Source organism: Equus caballus, chromosome 14, assembly GCF_041296265.1.
Source record: "Equus caballus isolate H_3958 breed thoroughbred chromosome 14, TB-T2T, whole genome shotgun sequence".
NCBI lineage: Eukaryota > Metazoa > Chordata > Mammalia > Perissodactyla > Equidae > Equus > Equus caballus.
The window spans coordinates 57,800,230-57,821,221 of NC_091697.1; the positions used below are offsets into that span (position 1 = coordinate 57,800,230).

The following is a 20,992-nucleotide window of genomic DNA, read 5'->3' on the forward strand; positions in this document are numbered from 1 at the left end:
GGCTTACTCAGGGATTTTGCGCTTAGCACTGAAAACTGAAATTTGCTTTTCCAAATTCCTCTAAGTGTGGGAGGGAGCTGAACCCAGCCTCTGAGCTCCATTTTGACCATGGATTTAGAAATAAATTTCGGAGGGAGGCACAGCATGTTTCCAAATTTCCCTGCTCCCTTGTATGCCCAGTCTTTCTTCTCTTTTTCCCAAGATGGAAAGTGTTATTCCTTCCCCGATCCAGCTGCAGAGAATCTGGCCTCAAGCCAGCCTCAGAGTTTCAGTCATGGGTGGCCTTGGCAAAGATTCATGGTCAAATCTGAGAAAGCATCATGCCTGCCAAGGCCTGGGGGCACTGAGGATGGAGTGGCCTATATCCTTCTGAGCTCCAATCATGGTATCTATGTGGGAAGACACAGAAGACCCAGGTCTCATCCAGCTCCTCATTTTACAGATGAGGAAACTGATACCTATAGCAGACGTATGACTCTGGGTTACAAGCCAGGCAGTGGGAGAGGGAGGGCTGGACCCCAGACCAAAACCTGTGTGAGGGCAGGGACCCTGCTGGCCCATCCATGCTGTGTTTCCAGTACCTAGCACGTTGCCTGGTTCATAGGAGAGCCCAGTAAATATCCGTTGAATGGAAGGGCAAGTGTAATACCTCTTCCTCCATGTCAGCTTTCTATTATTCTTCCCCTTCTCCTGATATTTAACTAAGCTTATCCTCAGAAAAGACTTCCCTGTCCCCTCCTCTAGGCCAGGAGAGATCACAGGGGCATGGATAAGACACTGTTTCCCTAACCAGAAAGTCACCTGGTGCCCACACAGCCAGAGCAGGAGGCCATCCCCAGAGAGGCTCCTGCCCAAAGTTACCACCAGTCTGGCCTGGGTAGGGCCTCCCTCCTAAGTTGGATGCCAGCATGGGGCTACAGTATGACCATTTGGGAGCCCTCGTTGTTACAAAGTTGTTTCCAGTTTATCTGGGCCCAGGACTGATCTCCAGGCCAATTAATAAAAGCAAAATGACCACCTGGTTGGGGGATCTGAAAATTGTGGATATTGAAAAGCTATCCAGGAAGGTTTGGGAACCTAGGTTTGGGGGTGAGGTCAGGGCCATGAGAATTTCTTGTTTTAAGGGAGAAGGGACTCTCTGGTCACAGCTTGATCAGGCTAGGCAAATGTCACCTGGGACTCCCCCACCCCCCTCCCCCAACCCCCATATGCCCAGGATTTCCTAAGATTCTGCAGTTGAGAGAGGGCAGATTTAAAAGAGAAAAAGAAAAACTTTGCTCTTTCCCAGGTTGTTGGCTCTCTGCGAGTGGGAGTATCACTTGACTTTCCTTCCAGGGACAGCTTCCTTGGTGTGGTGTACTGGCCCGCCTGGGCTCCACAAGCCTTGGCCGCTGATTAAGACCAGTTGTGCATCTTGAGAGCACAGCCTTGGGGAACCTGGCCCGGGAAGGAGACAGGAAGAGAAGAGAGGAGGGGCGTGCTGGGAGGTGGGGGGTTGGGAGGGGATTGTCGCCTGCCGAGCTCCACGCGAGCCCGGAGCAGGAACGCACATCCCCCCTCGCCCCACCGCGGGTCCCGGGAGCGCCGGGAGTCCTAGCGCCCTGCGTGCGCGCCCGGCTGCTCCGCGCACCTGCCGCGGGCCCCGCGCAGCGCGCACAGGTGGCGGCGATTGGGCAGGCGGGGCCCGGAGGGTGACGTCACGGGCTCCGGTCCCGGCGGCAGAAATAGGGCAGCCGCGGCAGCAGTGGCACAGCAGCGGGCAACGGCGGCTCAGAGAACTGCAGCCACGACAGCCTCCAGCGTGCCCGGGACCTGCCGACAGCCAGAGAGACTGACCCAAGGACGCGGAGCTGGGTCGCCGCCACGGGGCATTCCTTCCCGCCCGCCCAAGTCCGGTCAGCTGGTCTTCCCCTCGGCCCCGGCCGCCGCAGGTACGCGGGCGCTGCTCCTGAGTGGGCGCGGGGAGGGTGCCAAGCCGCCGCCGCCACCAACCGGTCCCGCTGCGCCCGGCTGGGGTCCCGGCGCCCGCGGCCCCGCGTCTCCCTGCAGGGCCGGGCGCGGGCGCTTGCTTGTCCTCACCGCCCGCGCTGGGAGAGCCAAGTTTGCCCGCCTGGCGGGCGGCGGGCATGGGACCACCGGTTCCGGGATCGGCAGGGCTACCCTGGCCGAGGCCAAGACTCGGGGTAAAGCCTGCGGCGCAGAGGCTTGTGGCCCGGGTCTGCAGTAGGGACCAGAGTGACCCTGCAGGAGCGCGGAGCGCGGCGCAGAACCGCTCGGGCCGAACCCGCAGCCCGCGCCAGGCTCTGAGACCCTGCAGACGCTGCTCTTTGGCTCTGGACTCGGAGCGGCCTCGGCGAGCCAGGCGAGCGGCGGCCCGTTGGCACGGACCTGTGCCCTTGGCCCCGGGCTTGGGCGCGGGGCGGGCGTCCTTACTACCCCCTCCCTCCAGCTTTGTCGGGAAACTTGCGTCTCCTCGCTGCAGCCCGAAGGGCCGGCTGCGCTTCGCCTGGCCCTCACTACCCCTAGGTTCGCCGCGTCTGGGGCTCGGCGGAGGAGGGACCCAGGACACAACCCGGCTCCGGGCAGCCCGCGGCTCTCGTTCTGCCGGACTGGTCGCTGTTCCCAGCGAGCGGCGACTGTTACTTGCTGGGGAGTCTCTAGGGAGCAGTTTGTTTTGGGGACGTTCAGGCAGGGGACTTGATCCTAAGAGAGCTCCTACTGTGGGTGATCTCCGCCCCTCTTTGCTCCAGCAAAGGAAACCTGTTCCAAGTTTCGGGGGGACCTGGGCGACGCAGGCGGAGCGCTACGCTTTGGGCGCGTGTCGCCTCGAGTTTGGGGGCGAGCGTGGCGCGAGCCCTCGGGGCTCCCTTCAGCTGACAAAGCGGCGCACTGAGTGCGTTGCGCCGGAGGCCTGCCACCTGAGGACTTCAGCGCCCGCCACTCTTGCCGGAGCAGAACCCGCTGGAAGCAGTAGGGTTTCTCACGAAGCCGGGAACGTGGTGAGCATCCCGTGCTGTGCATCCTTCTACTGGAAGTTCTTGGGGCCTGGCGGAGTTGGGTCCTGCTAGGTCTGCATCTAGCCCAGAGAGTTGGTCCCCATGCGCTGTCCTGCCGACCTAGCTCCTGATAACTGTCGCCGACGCTGATGAATAGCGCTTCCGCAGCCTCTCCTCCGCTCTCCTCTAGGTGTCGCTTCCGCTGAGGTTTCCGGCGAGTGAAAGTGCTGGTAGCTTTGGTCTGTTCCCTTCCTAAATTTGTTGCAAGCCCGTGCGCCAGGAATTGTGCTAGATGGGTCCCTGAGATACAAACATCGGTCCACTTTCTCTGGGCAAAACATAAAGAGAATTTCAATTGGAGGTGGCACGATAACTGTCAATCAAAATGTGCATCCGGAATAAGCCTATATCACAATCTGTGAGGGATCAGGAAGAAATTCGGACTTTTCTCAAAAGTCCCAAGTTATTTTCCTACCACCAGGCTCGGGAAAGTCAGAGGTAACTTTTAACAGTGTCCTCTTAATTCTGGAGTGGACCAATTTCTGTACTTGCCCCTCTGGCTCCCAGGACAGGCTCTGGTCTGGGCAGTGGTCAGGTGGAGGTCTCACCTGGGAAGCAAATGGTCAGGGGAGTGAATGACCTGGCTTCTACGACACCAGAGCCCCAGCAACCGTCAGGCAGTAGCTGAGACAGAAGATGTGAGCAGATGCCCCACAGGGCCCGTGTCTGCTTCCTGAGTTGGTTTTGTGAGAAGACACTGCAGCATTGCTAGACCACTTCTGTTTAGACATACTCAGCTGAATGTTAGCTTTCTTCCCATCCTAGGAAAAAAGACACCTCCTCTCCTCAGACGTCAGGCTGAGCCAAAGGTCATGCAAGAAGATAGTCTACTTTATATGCACTGTAGTGTATTAAAATTGCTCATTAAAGTTGTTCCAGTGGCTTTTTCTCTCTTAGAAATTTTTAATCACCCTCAATTTTTGTTAATTCCAGGGAGGCTCTTTTTCTTCCAGAAAGGGGCCAGCTTGTTTGTCTGGGCATTGGGAGAACTTGTATCATGTTGGCTGTGTCCTGGAGGTGGTTAAGGGAGGGTTGGCTGGCGCTTCCTACCTTGACTTGTCGCTCACACCGGATTCTTCCCTTCCCCTTCTAAGGGCTGCAGGATTTTTGTGAGTGTGTGTGTGTTTGTGATCTTCATGTTGTGATTTTCTTGTTTGACTTTAACACTGTATTCCAGAAACTGGCATTGAGTAGTCAAGATTTCTTAAAAATCTACCTTAATTCCTGTTTTGCGTTTTTGGTATTTCTCTGCAAAGTCAACCTTCTTGTGTTACTTGTGTGATCAATTGTGTGCTTATTAACTTAATGAAATTAGGTAGTTATTTTTAGAGCACATCTTTTCTTACGTTTTCTATCTCTTGATGCATAACACGAGGCATGGAACTTCAAGTAAAATAAAACTGCAGTCGAGAGAACATGATGCTTAAGAGGTATAATCTGAATGTTGGAAGGCTGAGAGTTCCTGGAAGTCATACGTGTGTGTGTGACACTTCATGGTAAATCGGAATGCCATAGGTTTATATATTGCACACAAATTTAGGGGTCTAATTTATCAAATGTTGAAACAATTAACCAAAGATATAAGGTAGATAATTAATAGAAAATGCAATATAATTTCATTATGACTTGCTGCAGGGTTACCCTGATATATCCGTATTCCTAATTTCCCTGGGTTGCTATTTTAGGGACTATCTTAGGAATTTTGAACCCTCTTCTTTTTTCCTACAGCACTCACAAATCAAAACTAGGGTCCTAAACCTTTCAGAAGACATTAATCTATAGCTTCCTGTTTTTGGGTTAGGGTTTATATGGCCCTTTTTTCCCCCCCTTTTAACGTTGGGCAGACTACAGAAGAGGATTGCAGGATTTTGCTGGTCCCTAGTTGGTTTCTGTTTGTTAATTGCCAGTATCCCGTGTGTAAAATGCACCTGAAGTAACCAGCTAGTGCATATGCTTTTTCAGTTACAAAGGTTGGAAATGCAGGTGCCTCAGTGTCACAAACCTTATTGTTCTCTTCAAGGTTGGGTGATGTCGCTTGCTTCTGCCAAATCATTTTCATAATTTTTGGTCCTGTCAGTTACAAAGAGAAGCCATTTCCATGTGGCTAATCCATAATGTCCGGTTTGATAGTCTTACCACATTCTGGGAGAGGGGCTGAGACAGAGTATGGGAAACAATCTCCCCAAGAACTCGAAGGATCAGAATTCCCACTTTTCCCAAATAGGGCTGGTTCCCAGAGGAGAAAAAAGAAATTTGTATTAAACCCTTTACAATTTAATATCAGTGCTTCTCTCTGGCCTCTGACCCTGTTCAATAAAGACAGCTTACGGGCTGGTGTGTATTCTCTGATGGTGCAGATTTGGAATTTACATATTCATAACTATTCCTCCCTAACTGCTTATATTCTTATGTCATCTTTTTTCACCTTTCTTCAAAAAGCAGGTCAGCGTTTGGAACGTTACATCGTACAAGTTTGTAGTACCTCTATAATTTTAAATACAAATAAGTAATAGTACAAATATCAGCTTACATTATAACACCAGGAAATCCTGTGGTTTCACAAGAAGCGGGTAGATGATCTAGTGGGGCTCGTGTAGCACTAAATGGAGGCCCTGCAAAAACAAAGAGCGAAATAAAGTCTGTCTAGCCAGAGAATGCATATATGTTCCATACGTAAGTTTGTGATCATGTAAGAAAGAAAACATTTGCCTAGGGGTCACGATGCCTGGGTTTTAGTATAGGCCTGACTGCTGAGTTGGCTTCACACACTGGGTGAATTCCTTAACCTTCTGGGCCTGTGGTGTCCTGTCTGTGCAGTGGCCAGGCTGGCATCTTGTTCTCCTGAGCATGGGGACAGTGCGTCTCAGGTGGGAACCCCCGGGGGAAGCAGTGAAGCACTCTCGGAAACGAGGTGTCTTAAATATCAAGTGATGGTGCTTCAAGTTGTTGGAAAGAAAAGGTATTCCCAACTCTAGTATGAGAACAATCTCAGGTAGATTTATAACCAATTTTAGGACTCTAGCATGGATTGAATGAAGCTTATAAACCTAAGTTGATTTCAAAAGGAACTCTAGGTTGACAAAGAGGGTTTGTGATCTTATTGGTGGTACTTTCCCGTTTCTATAATGGGGAGATTGTTGTATTTTCTTCTGTCTGAAGGCTAGTCGGGCTATTTGAATTTGAGGAGTAATTAGTCAACAGAGCCACTTCCCCCCAAGTGGCTGTCTTTACCATGCCGGTGCTCCCGGTGAGCTGAGGGGCATTCCCACTGCCCAGCATTCTGTACATCTCCTCATGGTTTCTTTCTTCAACCACAGACCTTCTTGGTCCATAAAGACAGCAGCCATGAGGGCTGAGCAGAGCAGGCCGAGTGGCCCGATCCTGGGGCGGGGTTCACGAGGGGGGAGCAGCGTGGCTTTCCCCTGGCTTTGCTCCTTTAGCCTTGGTTGGAGCCGTGGAAGCTGGAGGAACCCAGCTCTCGGCAGCCTTCGGAGGAAAGGAGACAGTTGGGGCCCCGAGCCTCCTATCTTGCTCTATATAGATTTTCCCCCATCATCCTAAAAACAACTGCTCATCAAAATAAAATATTGCTAAGTATTGAGAGGCAGCAGAGGATGGGCTCTAAGAGTACAGACGCCGAGGCCACTCGCCTGGCTCGGAGTCCCAGCTCTGCCGCTTATTTGCCACATGGCCTTGGCAGGGTGCTTACCTCTCTGTGACCCTTCTCCTCTCTCATTTTGTCATCTTTTAAGGGGTAATCATGGCTCTCCTCGTGGCGTATAAATGAGGATTATGAGGTATACCTGTAAAGCATTTAGAACACTGCCTAACATGTAGTAATTGCTATATAAGTTTTAACTAAATACGTAGTCTCTTTAGTTACTAGACCATCAAAATTGATTTAGACCTCACATTAATTCTTTTTTATGAACTGAACTGTCATAAAACTTGAGTTATAAATTTTTAGGCTGTTACTGCTGTAGATGTAATGAATTGTCAATCACCGCGAGTATAAAATGACATCTAGGACACATCCGCCGTGCAAACAAAGTCCTATCTAGTGGTGGCCGAGCTGAGCTAAACTTGACAAAGGGGCCACCTGGGAATATGTCAGTGGTTGGCCTGGCTCATGTATTTTCCTGTCTTCAAATAAAGTCTTATGGGGACTCTCAACACGAACCAGATGAAACCAGAGACGACTCCAGGTGCTGCGGGGCTGGATCTCCAGCTTCCTGGAAAACAATTCAAGACAGCTGGCTTCACGCCGGAGGTCTGGGTGCACCCTCGTAAATGAAGTGGTTTGGCGCTTGCCAAAATAACTGTTGAAATGACTGGACTTTATTTTGATGCTATCCATTAATAATAAAACATCAAAAATAATTGGTCTTGGATTACTAGGAAAATTGAAAACTAAATACTAGATATTGTAACTTGAATATTTCATGACTCCAGGAATTGACATCTGTGTGCTATCCAGAATAAGTTTTGATTATCATGCTGTTTTTAGTTTATTTTGGGCTCAAAGCATGAAAAGAGAGAAAAGAAGACCTTTTATACGTCTGCTTACCCCATGAGCACTGTTTGATAGTGGATAAGTAGGGAGGAATTAATAAAAGTGGAGTAGGAAGCAATGTCTTTCTAGTTCTAGCCTGAATTACTGTCTCTGGTTTTAAACACAATCCCAAAAATCCAGTAACTGCTTCCTGCAGTCCCCGGGACATGGCTCTGCATTCAGAAGAGAATAATTTATGGAGAGTAGGGAGTTGCCCTATTTATTTTTAGAAAAACTGGTTGCAGTTAGGGAAAGACGTTTTTGTTCTTTTAGTCCTGAATGTGATTTTTCACTCCTCCCCATCCTTCTGAGAGCTCACATGCCCTAGCTAGAGCACCAGATCGGGAATGTAGAGTTGAGTGGCTGCTGATAATGCTCCAGTCCTCTCCCTGGTAGCAGCCCAAGCTGCACCATTCTGGTCAACTCCGCCTTCTTCAGAGCACGGAGCAGGTGTTGATGGTGGCGAGACTGCGACCTTCAGATTATATTTACTGGCCACCTGGACTAGTTCCCAAGTAGCTTCAGCTTTGCCAACAGATGTCAAAGATGAATGGCTGAAAAAACAGATGTAGGAGTGGGAGCCTATGGACTCTCTTTAAAACAAGGAGACACCTTCTCTTAAAAGATAGCCATAACTTTTAACCTTACCTTTTCGTAGGCTGGTGTTACATGCATACTATTTTTAGTCTGACTTCTTCCTGTGAGCATTGCTGTCTCAAGCTGAGGACACAAAGCAAATCTGGAGAGGCAGCTCTGTTTGGGAGTGGAAGGCAGCCAAAATACACCTGCAATGTGGCAGGAGTGCATTTGCTTGGTGGCCCTGCCATCAGCACTAGTGGTCGTGTGGAACCTCCAACCCCTCTTGTTTAGAGTAAGGATCCCCCAGAGCTGTTGGCTTTAGGGGGGAAGCAGGGGTGGACTCCTCAAACAGCCTATAATGTCCCTCAAGCAGCTAATCATTTCTGACTGGGACACCTGCTCTGGACCAGCCCTGGGCCAGGTCACATGGGGTACCAGCCCCCAAGGAGCTCTGTGTATTTTCATCTCCCAGTCATGATCAGGATGCAGTGTGGCCCACAACCAATTCACTGCTAAATTGTGTGGTGCTCACAGAAATCAGTAACTCCTAAAATTTCCTTGAATAAAAATGGTAAATATCACACAATGATTTCTATCTGGCTGTGTTTCTTAGAGATACTGAAATTAAGGTCGGAATATGTTCACAGTGGAGACCTAAAAAAAAAAAAAAAAAAAAAAAAAAAGTATGGCTTTGGACAAATGGACTAGCCCGTGTCCATGTCCCCTTAGCACAATGCCCCGCACATGATAGGGAGCTGAATATTGTTGGTAGCTGATCTTTAGTTCTTTTTATCCATGTAATTCTTTGATTACTTTGAATTGCCCACTTCTTGTCTTCTAGGACTTGAGACAATTTATCAACTGAGCCTCGGGAGACACTTTCAATGTTATTGAAATCTCAGTATCTATCCGTTGGATGCTTGGGTTCTGCTACAAGAATGACTAGTTTTGAAACAAAAATGTTAGACCTTAAAATGCCATTTTGAAGCTCCCTGTCTTGTAAACTGAGGCATCAGCTACACACAGGGTGCCGCACATTAACATAATTCCTCACCAGCATTTATTGGGCACTGGTTGTGTGCCCAGCCCCAGAGGCTTTCTGAGGAAACTGAAGCGTGGTAACCTAAGAAAGGTGATCCAGCTTTCTCCCCATGGTTTGTTCTTATAGACGTAGTGGTAAGTGGCATTTCAAGTGGATTTCTACATAACAGCCAGCATTTATAGAGTTCTTACTACGTCCCTGACACTGACTCCTTCAATCCTAACAGCAACCCTATGAGGTACATATTGTTGACACCGTTTTAGAGGTGGGTAAACTAAGGCTCAGAAGTAATATAGCTCCTCCTTGGTACAACAGAAGGGTTGGCACCAGGATTTATACTCAGGTTTATCTGATTCTGGAGTACAAGTACTAACTAAGTACCCCATGACTTGTGTATATTTTCCAGTGTTTAACTCTGAGCATTTGTCATTTTCTCAACAGGCTCAACAAAATGAAACCAGGAGGTTTTTGGCTGCATCTCACACTGCTCGGGGCCTCCCTGCCGGCTGCGCTGGGATGGATGGACCCAGGAACCCGCAGAGGTCTCAGCGTGGGTGTGGGGGAGTCCCAGGCAGAGGTATAGTCCCCTGACAGCTGATGTCATTTGATGTTGATGATATTTAAAACTGATTGCGTCTCAATGTTTCAGTATCTGATTTCTCCTCCATTTTTAGTTTAGATCAATTAGATTACAGTGTGAATTAAAATCGTACCCCTTTCTGGTAGGGCACAGAAGGAAGGAGCACGTGTTGATATGGACAGAGGTTTATAGCCTGCTGTAAGGAATGGTCTCGGATCTCTCCAATTCTGAAATGGATTCCAAAGCCAAGCTGGGGTTCCGTGGTTTGTCTTCCACAAGGACCCTCAAGAGAATGGCCTTTCTGTATATTTAATAAAACTCAGGAAATGCAGACTCATTGGTGGAGCAAACCCATGTGAATTAATGAAGTCTTGTAATTATAAAATACGTTGAAAAGAAATGGACTCCTTTTCAGGTGTATGGATAAAAAGAATCAAGCCAAGGAAGAACGGACAAGCGGGGGTCCTAAGGGAGACTGCCTTAATGAGCAGATGAGAGTGATTAATGGCGTGTTAGCTGTGTATAAATGCTCCTAAAGAGCTTGAAAAACTCCTTCGCCTACGCCTCCCTGGGGTCTCAATATGCTAATTGCTTAGTGAACTCTGGTCCTAAGTACTGAGGAGGATTCGAGGCCTGCAGCCAAGCCCTGCTCCGCTCGGGAGGTAGTGGGCCTCACGAATTTGGGGCTCATGAGGGATGCAGGTTTCCTGCAGAAAATGTTGCGTATATGCTGAGCCTTAAGGAATGACTACACCCTGTCACTAAAACTACCTGGGATTTTCTTTGTGATGTGGTGAATACTAATTCTTATAGGAGAGCTTTTCAGGGCGTTTTAACTTCCATTGTCCTCCCCGGTGCACACGCTTCTCCTCTCCGCGCGTGTTTCTTGTCCTGTGCAATGAGAAAGAAAAGTTACCTCAAAAAGTCAACATTACCGGAGAGTGAATAACGGGACGCAGTGTATGGTAGGATTAATGCATTATTTGATCAAAAGACACTATTTCTCTTCCATTATTACTTAATTGTAATGCAATCCCAAACCTACAAGCCTTAATCTTCGGGGAGCTTCAGAAGTAATTTAATGCACACTTTTCCTGCTGAAGTTAGCGTGGCTTCCTTTTGTGGTGAGCAGACGATTAAATAGAAACACTATCTCTCCCATCTAAATCCATGAAGGACACAACTTAATGCTCTTTTGAAAGAGTCTGGAGGCCAACTTGCCAGCGAGCACAGCTTTTCCCATACGGAACGGCTTAATCGTTTTACTCATATCCATGCAGAGGGAAAACGATCACTTATCCTACAACTATATTGTTGAATATTTAAGAGCAAAGCAAACAGGCAAACCCACAGGTAGGGTTATTTAGTCTTCTGACTGTTGCGGCTCATTGGCCCACTCTTTTAAATCACTTATTTCAATTAAAAGAGTCAAGCCAATTAAGGGGGGATTTAGCTGGAGGTAAATTGAAGGTAAGTTAATACCAATTTAGGGCCTCTTTATCTTAGCTCTTAAGACCCTAATACTTTGTGTACCAACAAGACAGAGCAGATGCGGCTCATTCTGAGGAAGCACGGTGTTTTGTTTTGGAGTGTAATTTTACTCCGCCCTCTCCCCGTGTTGGGATAGAGCCCAGGAGATGCCGTTGCCTCCCAGGTCCAGGAATTTTGCTGCTTCAGGAAAAGAAAGTGATGCCTCTGCAGGCTCTCGAATGCAGGAACAGCCGCCCTATTGATCCAATTCTCTTTGCTATAGATTGAGTTTTTGTAAAGTGTTATAACTTCTATCCATTGAGTCCGCTTGTGTCAGTGAGTGAATGAGATGATGATAATGTGCGTGGGCCCTAGACGTGGGACAGCCGCAGCAGACGTTCAGATAAGGAGTGCAGAACATGTGTTTGTAACTCATTTGTCTGCTGACCTTGGTCACATGTGATGCATGGCCCCTTCATGCCCTTACTCTCTAGGGTCCTCCTGCCTGGATGCTGTCCCTTCTTTCCACATGTCTGAGTCATCCGTCCTCCAAGGCCCAGCTCTGCTTCTTATCTTTTCTCTAGAACCTTCTTCGACCACCTTTGATCTCTTTCTCTGAACTGCTCATCTTTGCTACCTTTTTTTACCCTTATATTTTTATTTTAGAATGTGGATGAAGCCTATCTTCCTTTAATAATTTTAAGAGCAAAATAGCTCAGTGTGTTTTTGAGCCAATAGATATTTATTCAACATTTGGTGCTAGATATGAAGTCACCCTGGTACTGTCAAAATTCAGACTAGACCAGCAAATATTTAAGTGCGTGACATTCCCCCCTACACAGCGCGTGCATTTCCTGTGGAGACCTGAATGGTCTCCCCAGCAAACCTGTAAGCAATTTGTGGGCCAAGCCAGGCTTACAGCTTGTCAACATCCAAGATAGTCCTTGTGTGTTATACGTTCTGGGTAGTTTCTTCTTTGAGTTGTAGCTATTAATATATCCATAACTCGCTGCCCAAACCATGTTAACCTCCTCTAGCAGTTTCCTCAGACGGTCTTATTTTCAACAGAGTCTCCTAAGATTCAATAAATAAATCAAAAAGCCTTTTCAGGAACTAAATGGTAAAATATTTGTGTGTGTTTTCTTCCTGATAGTCGTACTTTACAAAACATTCATTGACTTAAGATTTTTATAGTACTTGGAAAGCATTAATAAGATTTGATTTGCTTTTAAAGTTATTATACCAATTACTTGAGTGTCCTAAGGGTAAATAAGGATTAAATGACCAATATGTGTGTGTTCACGCATTTTAAAGCAATTATAGCACATGTGAATTTTGTTAAATTGTTTTATATACAAAGACTGCAGTTGAAATAGCTTCAAAGAGTTTACCATTTTACACATGTAGATAACAAGAAATGAAGCTGGGTGGAGTGCCTCTTTAATAAGATTTGAGTGGCCTAGTGTGGCCTCGAATACTAATACGATTCTGAATTCAGAGGAAACAATTCTGAGAGATACAACTTATTGAAATTCTGGAAGAGTTGTATTTTTCCCCTTTGCCCTATGCCCTGGTTATAGATAGATGCAGTAGTAAAATCAATATTGGTAGAGTTTTATAAGTGATGTGATGGCAGCCCGCAGAGAGCCACCCCCTCTTGAGGGGCAGACATTTGTGGAGGGTCCCCCACCTTGGGTCCTGCATGCCCACCATGCAGTGGGCTCTGGGATTGGATGGTGGCCATTACACAGCTTTTTGCATCCTTCATGCATTTTACTGAACTTTTTCTAAATTTGCTCTTACCTGTAGTTTCTAGACATGTACTAAATAACTGCAAACATTAATATTGGTTCCTTTTAAAATTGTTGGCTTCATATGCCTCAGTGCTTACAGGCCAGAGGGATGCTTTGAGGTCAGATACCATATGTTTTCAATATTTGCAAACTTTCGTAGGGAAGTCTTCAAGAAAAAAACACATAGGGTGCTATTAATCATCGATATGACTCCCCTCCGCCCTACCCCCGGGGTCAGCCTAAGACAGCGCAGCTCCTACCTGGCTGACTGGTCCTTTTCCCTTCCTGCAAATGTTGGCCCCAGACACTCACTGCACTCAGGGGCTCTCCTGTTCCTGTGAGGGTGACTCCTGATTGCAGAGTCCTTAAATGCGCCAACTTCTCTCTCCACTGGTTAGTCATTCAAGACTTGGGCTGCTGACTGGGCATTAATTTTTTAGAAAATATTTTTCTAATAAGTGTCATTGTTCTTATATATTTGATTGAATTTAAGGTTCCCCTGCCCTTCTAGTAATGTTCTCCCCCCACCTCTGCCCCTTCCTCTTCTTTTTTATTGATTTCTGGGGAAGGACAGCTGATCTTCTGTGGGGCGTGAGGTCTGCCCATTTGCATCTCTGCTCCCTCTCGCCCCTCACTCCGTCTGCAGGCATGCAGAGCACTGGCTCCCTCCGACCCGTGAACAGACAGGGTCCAGGCTGGATGCTCAGCATTTCCTACACCTCATCTGCAGGACAGGGCTGAATGCACCTCCTATGTGTGTTTTCTGCAGTATCACCCTTTCTAAACACTCACAGTTGCCAACTCCAGCATTTGACTGGCTTTCAAAGAAGATGCGACTGGGCGAGGTGTCTCAGCAAGAGGTGCGAGTGGTCCTTTCACGGGGTGTGGAGCGCTGGGATTGCAGACTGTACTCCTTTTATGAGGTGTGCTGCAGGTGTGGTTCTGGCCTGCGAGACAGGGTGGCCGGCCTCTTCTCTAGGCTTTGAACACTTGGCCGTGGCTCTCTGCTGATTGTTCTGTATCAGAGGGTGTGCATTTTAGTTTCTCAGGTAAAATTGGGAGAGCACAACTCCCACCTGCAGCTGTGTGAGTAAATCCATCATTTTCAAGATGGTGACAAATACTCCAAGTTCTCCGGGGGCGTTGGATGAGCTGTTTCCACCTCCTGAGTTAGCTGTGTCCTGCTCTAGACCTCTTGAGCTTCAGGGTGCTTGCAGACAGCCAGGGGTCCTGTTCAGAGCAGAGGCTGATGCAGTAGATGTGGGGCGGCTCCTGAGATTCTGCGTTTCTCATGAGCTCCAGGAGATGCTGCTACTTCCGGACCCAGAGGACTCTGGGCAGAAAAACTCTAGAGGTGTCCCCTCCCTCACCCCCCTCCCCATGCATCCCGTTGGTGATTAACCCTACCCCTTTTAGCTCTTGCCAACATGATGATGCTGACTGCAGTCAAGAAAAGGAGAGAAGTGGGTAGGCTAAAGTCATGCCAGGAAATAGCTTGACGTGAGACTATTGAGGGCAGGGGCAGGTAGGCGAGGGGAAAAGTGAATTGAAGTGGCCTGGGTTCGAGAGTCATTTTCACCTATCTTCAAGCAAGCAGGTGAACAGGTAAACTTAATCTCTGAGCCTGGGCTTCCTCCCTGGCTTGTCTGCAGGGGATTAAATCCTGAGGGGCAGCCCACACTCTCATGCTCCCACCCATCGCCACCTCTATGCCACCCATGCTGGTGTCCTGCCCACTTTCTGTCCCCAGGGCTCAGCCAGGCTGTTTTGGAGACCACAGCTGCCAGCTGCTGTGTTTTGGGGTCTTATTTTTATCCTCAGGGGAGTCACCGTCTTTTTCTTTGTGTCTGATGTTTCTCCTCTTGCATGGTTCCTCGCAAGCCTTCTGCTCTGTACCAGTTAGCACGCTGCATGGTGCTAGGGTTTTGAGATGATAGTTGACAGAGTTTTAATTGTTTCTGAAAAGTTCTGTGACTCAGGAAAATGAACATTTATGAGTTCACAGAAAACCATTCTTCTTCTTCCTCTTAATTTAGCATTTACTCATCTAGCTACTTTATTTATGCCTCTGCTGCTAAATAATCCATGCTTCTCTAGGAAACTTTCCACCCCTGTAATCAGGACATCAGGCCATGCGTTATAAATGGGCTCTGATTTCTATTTTTTGGGGAGTTGGCAGCATCAGATCTGCCAGGCCCCAATCATCTGCTTGATTTATTCTCTCTGACTTGTGGGTTATTGCTGTTGCCTCCCATTTAGAGAGAAGTAAATGCCATGTGGTTGTCCGACAGACTCTAACAGGCCCTATGTGAGTGGACTCCACTTTTCTGTCCTGCCAAGCTAGGGCCATCATCCTTCTGCCTCCACTGCTCTGGTTTCTGCTATGAGGCTCCTGGGGCTCATCTTGTCTCCAGCCACCTGGGAGGTAGAGGGCACTGGTTCCAAAAATGGAGGGCATCGGTTGAGGCAGGCCCTGTACTCTGAGCAGGCAACACCCCAGCAAACTGCAGTGAGAGCTGGGCGCACTCGTGTAGGGTGGAGGACATGTGCCCCAGTGGCTGAGAAGCTGTCTGTCCCTTCAGCCTGACGTCTCTCTTGATAGATGGCCATGCACGCATATTTGCATTTTGGCCTTAGGCGTTCCCTTGAGGCAGGAAGGCATGCACCAAGAGAAAGCCAATCTCTTTTCTCATGGGATCCTGGTGTTAACACCAAGAGGTTTTTTAAAAAGTAAAACCTGCCTATTCTCATTTAACAGTTCATCTTGACGGGGCAGCCAGCTGACCCTGGAGCCCAGCAGTTCCTCGTAGCCCCATGCTGTGCTCAGATATTTCAAGGACTATAGTGAAATTCAGAAAAGAAAAGTAACTTCCCTTCAGTTTAACTTTAAAATCTGTCTCCCTGACAGCACTTCTGGGCTTAGTAGGGAGTAGAGATACAGAACGCAGCCACGAATGGGCTATAGGCTGGAGAGCCAACCAGAACTCTAGCAGGGGCATCGCGGGGAGGGGCAGCTAGTGGTTTACCTGGTACTTCCTCCTCTTCTCCAAGGGATGGTGTCATCCAGTCCTGTTTTGGAGGAAATAGTCCCTGTGGGGAGGATCCGGGTTGCAGTGAGGTCAGACAGAAGTGGAGGCTGAGGGGAGGGGAGGTGGGGGAAGAGAGCTCTGAAGTGCGATTGTGGGGTCAGTGAGTGAGTGCCCAGCTCTGGCAGTTGAGTTGGGGGTGACACCGGGCATGTGCTGAATGCCAGTGGCCCACCTGTGTTTTATGGGTTGACCTTCTCTCTGAAGTCCCGACGAAAGCCCCTTAGTCCTTTTACCCATTTCCAAGACTTGAACGATGACCTAGTGAGGTAGAACCATGCAGAGCCCCCTAAGCACTGTAGGAACCATCTAAGAAGCACAGTCTGCCAGGAGTCTGCTTATTTCAAAATGAGACCCCAGGAATCTCATTTAGGCTCTGTATTCCAGGCCTAGCCTGGCATGAACTAGTTCTGTGGACTTGAGCCACTCCCTTCTCTTCTCTGGGCCTCCGTTTCCTCGTCTGGAAAGCAAGTGGGTGGTCAAGACGCCAACTCGGGTCCCTTTGAGGTTGTCTTCAGATCTGAAATCTTTCGCTGCTGACTGGATTCCTTTAAATAGGAAGCCTGTAGGAAGTCCTGAAGTGTTCTTTCAGATAGAGTTCTACCTCTCTTTCTTGTGGGCAAACAGCAGGTGTGCGGTCTGAAGGTCTGGCCCATCTTTGTTTGTCTAAAGTCACTTCATGTGTTGTCCTTTGGGAAGCGATGGTGGTTGAGGAGTTCTCCATCACTTACCTCGGGGGTGGAACCATTTGGGTCTATTTGACCAGAAATACTCTCCAACCCCTCAGTGCAGACCTGGGTTCAAAGAAGGCTCCGCTGCATTGTGTGATGATGCCACAAACTCCAGGGACCTGCTGGTGTCAGGGAGAGGAGGAGGGAGTCCTCAGCATACTGAGCTGGGAAGGAACTTGAAATGATTCTCTTGTTCATTGTCTAGCAAGAGCTGAGTGTCTGCTTTGTGCTGGAAACTGTGCTCAGAGAAGTGGTTTCCACACCTTTCAATTTCATAGAGCAGAAAAGTGAAAACTTTTTCTTTTAAAGACACAACTAGACTACCTCCTGAAATCCCTATCACCTCTTTATTTACACCTTTGTTATCCTTTCTTATTTGTAAAAAAGATAAAAAGCCATACTTTCAGAACAAAGGGTAGTCCATCCCATGGAAGCCTTCCACTGGCAGATTCTATGTTGCCCAGGTAGGTGTGTTGTGTCTGAGGACTAGTCAGAACGTAGCTGTGAATCACAGGGACATTGAACAAAGATCATTGACAACTGAGGCCCATGAGCTGGAGTCTGAGCCACATTGAGATTCCAGGTCCTAAGACCCAGGTCCAGTGCTCTCTGTGGTATCTGTCCTAATTTCATAGCTGGAAAGACCTAGCTCCAAGATGGGATGGGTGCTTATCCCAGAAAGAGGCCCCCAAGCCTTCTGCACAAGAGCGGGGGATCAACCTGCAGACAGGTTTTCATTGTCAGATCCAGCACCTCTCTATGTGGAAGTGACAGGTGTGACTGGATTTTAAAGGGAGAGTGGGGTGCAGGATTTCTTGCTCATGGTTTTTGAAATTTCTTGCCATCTCTTTAATCTGCTCATGAAAAATGACACACCACTGCTATTTGCCTGATGATTTCTTCCTCCTAATAAAAAGAAGTCTTGTTTTATTCCTCATAGGGAATAATAAAACTCAAGACAGTTTGCTCTTGGCTGGAGTGAAGAATGGAGGGTGAGTGGCCTGTGGGACTTGGGTCTTCCCTCAACCAAAGGTGCACTTCAGCTTCACTCTGCCCAGGGGAGGGGTGGAGAAGCCGGTGTTGACAAGAGGCTGGGGTTGGCCAACAGGGAATCACCTTGGAGACCATTGGCTTCTCTCCATCTGTGGGAAGTTCTTAGAAGTCACCTGTGTGATTACTTGGTGCTTCTTGGAGACTGGGCCCCTGATTCCCTCCCCCCGACCTCCTCAGTGTTCCAAGAGGGACTTGAGTTCAAATTGAAACCCTTCTGGAGGTCTTAGCTGGAAAGGAAAGCTGTCACTGTCACTTTTGTTAAAATACTTTAAACTTTGAGGTTTTGACTTATCTGGGTCTGGATTGAGAGAGGAAAGCATGTGCATGTATTTTTTTTTTAAGAGTTGAGAAGTCATCCCCTTATTTCTCACAAAAGTCCTCTCCGGAGAATACCACTGATCACCAGTGAGCCACTCACTGGCTTAAAGAACCACCTCTGCTGGCCGCCTAACCATCTGTGCAGGAATTGGCAGCTTGGCCTGGCAACAGAAGTGACAGACACCAACATGACAGCCCAGGTTTCAGCCCCAACAAGTGGCCTGGGCCTCCTAAGCATGGCCTACTTTCCTGACAACACATCTCTCCCTGCTCAGGCTGAGTCCTCTGTGCTCTTGCTGGCTTGGTTTGTGGTGGGGCAAGCTCGTGGCGTAGGCAGCCTGATGCAGGCAGCTCTCTGGGCTCCAGGAGAAATGGCTGCTTTCTCCCCCTAGCCCCCAGCCTAACTGTGAAGTGCTATGTTCTACATTTCCTCTTTCTCCTCCAGGATATCTGTTGTTTTAAAACCCCAGAGTTGGTTTTTGCCTGCTAGGGCTAAATCCCTCACTCGGGCTGCCTGTCTGCACTGCTTCCTGAGGAATCTCCAGTTCTGCTTTTGGCTTAAGAGCCCCTGAAGTCAGGGGGCCCAGTGGCTCAAATCTGTTTCTTCTCTTGGCAGCTGTGTGGTTGAGGGATGTCACTGACTTTCTCTGACCTTCAGGTTAGCAGTGAGTAAAATGCAGGCGATAATAGCACTGATTTCAGACATGTCACGAGGACTGACTCAGATGGTGCACGTAATACCTGGCCCAGAGGGCCTGTGCAGAACGTGGCAGTGGGAGCTGCGGCTTTGTGTCCATAACGTCACAACCCCACTAAGTACCCTTGTGCGCTTCTCCCGCACTGGGGCCTGGCATGTCAACCTCAGCTGCAGCGCTTGTCACTCAGTGTTTAGCAGGGTGGCTCTTGGAGTGGGAGGGTCCTTTTTCTGCTGGAATGGTAAGTAGCCTGGGGTCTGGGCCCCCTGGGTCTGCAGTGTCCGGGAGAGCCTGGTACACAGTAGGATGTTCAGATATTTGTAACTGAGTGAATGAGTCAGCAATCTTTTATTATTTATTTTGCCATGATATGGGGTTTGGATAAAGTGTCTTGAGTTTCTAGGACTCCTTAGAGAAGAAATCCCAGGTGAGAGTCACCTGGCTGTCTTTGGTTTCCATGTATAGTAGGATTCCATCACAGTTTCAGTCTTTCCAATATCCTTATTAAATCGCTAGAAGCCTAAGAGAGTATTATGGGCCACATGTATAGGAGCGGGGAGGAATCCTGACTCAGTTGCTCTCTCTTCCTAGAGTGGTCTTTGGGGCTTGCCTGGCCCTGGCTATCCCCTCTTCAAAAAGGCCAGCATCACTGGGACAGGCCCCCCAGAACCTCACCCAAAATGGGAACCCAGAGAGTGAAATAGAAACTCGAAGAAATGCATGATGTTCTTTTTGTGCTTAGAATTTTCAGGTCAGCAGAAATAGTCTGTGGCTCCAGGAGGGTGGCTGCCAACTGTTCCTACAAAGGAGGGAAGAGATTGAGGGTGGTAGGAACAAAAGTTCTCTTTGGAGATGTCATCAAGTAGGTGTAAGACTCCTGATGGCTTTTCTTGGTGCTAGTCTTAGGACAACTGGATTAAATGCTTGATTAAGCTGTTCCATCATTTAAAGCTTTCTGTCTAAATATAGAAAACAGAACTCTTTCTCCATTTATTTCCCTTCCTCTATAATAAAGACCTCAGGGTTCTGTGATTCTGCGGATGCCACATTTTGTGTGTCCATCCCAGGGGTGGAGACTTTCATGTGGGCACACTGGGAGATGTCAGATGGGAGAGGCCTGCCAGGCGATGCTCTAATTGAAGTGCTTCTAATATATGCCTCACTGTTCCTCCTCTTCCTTCTCCACTCTCCTCTGTTTGGTTGTTACATATGCTGTTTCCACTTTAGTGTTTGCCTGTGAAGAATGGGACTCTTTGCCTCATGCTTGGGTGTTCCTCGCCTGGCAATATAGCTTAGGAGTATGTCTTTGTGTCCCAAAGCAGAACTTCCCACTTGACCTTCTTAGGACACTATTACCTCCCTAGTATGGGTCTCTTGGCCCTGGGCTGTCAGGGCCAACTGGGACATCTGGTGTTCTTAAATCTTAGTCATCGACAGGTATCCACCGAGTACTCAGCTGTGCACTTGGCCTGGTCTTAGGGCTAAGTGGTTCAAGAGAAATGAGATTTGTGATTCCATTCTTTGGGCTTGAGGACTAGCGGGGCATGAGAGTGGGATGGGGGAATTGGGAGGGGCATGGAGCAATTAGCTGTTGCTGAACAGGAATCTGACCTAGCAAAAGGAATTAAACACCTACGTCAATTGTTGATCTCTTCTAACCTGAGTATAGTGATCATATTCTCAACTTTAGCCTAAAGGAAATTAGATATATTTATTAAGTAGTAAAGGAAGAAAGAGCTCCTGTCTTCTCTGGTCCCATTCATCCACCCCTGGTCCCAGAACAGGATGCTTGTTCTCATGGTTCAGACATTCTCCTCCCTAGAGGGGACGTGGTTGATGGTCGTGTCACAGGTTTGTCCTGGCCCATGACTCAGCTGCTCTGGAGACCTCAGAGGCTTGGCTCGGGGCTGGAAGAAGCTGAAGTCTCAGAATGTCACCCATGCAGGCTGACAGAGTACTGACTGCAGCAGCCCCATGGTGTCCAGGGCTCAGAATTTTCACTAGAGCCGCTCCCCAACCTTCCAGAACATGTCCACC

At 48.3% G+C, this 20,992-nt stretch overlaps 1 protein-coding gene across 2 annotated transcripts in view; it reads left to right on the top strand.

Annotated features, from left to right (window-relative positions):
* The first annotated feature begins 1,560 nt into the window (after positions 1–1,560).
* Positions 1,561–20,992, top strand: part of FSTL4 (follistatin like 4) — a 401,478-nt gene continuing 382,046 nt past the window's right edge. Inside the window, exons 1-2 of one of the 2 annotated variants that reach the window (XM_023617696.2) lie at positions 1,561–1,931; positions 9,671–9,806. In XM_023617696.2, the coding sequence (XP_023473464.1) occupies positions 9,681–9,806 (126 nt within the window). In that variant the 5' untranslated portion in view covers positions 1,561–1,931; positions 9,671–9,680. The remainder of the gene's footprint in view (positions 1,932–9,670; positions 9,807–20,992) is intronic. The other variant, XM_023617697.2, reaches the window with a different exon arrangement.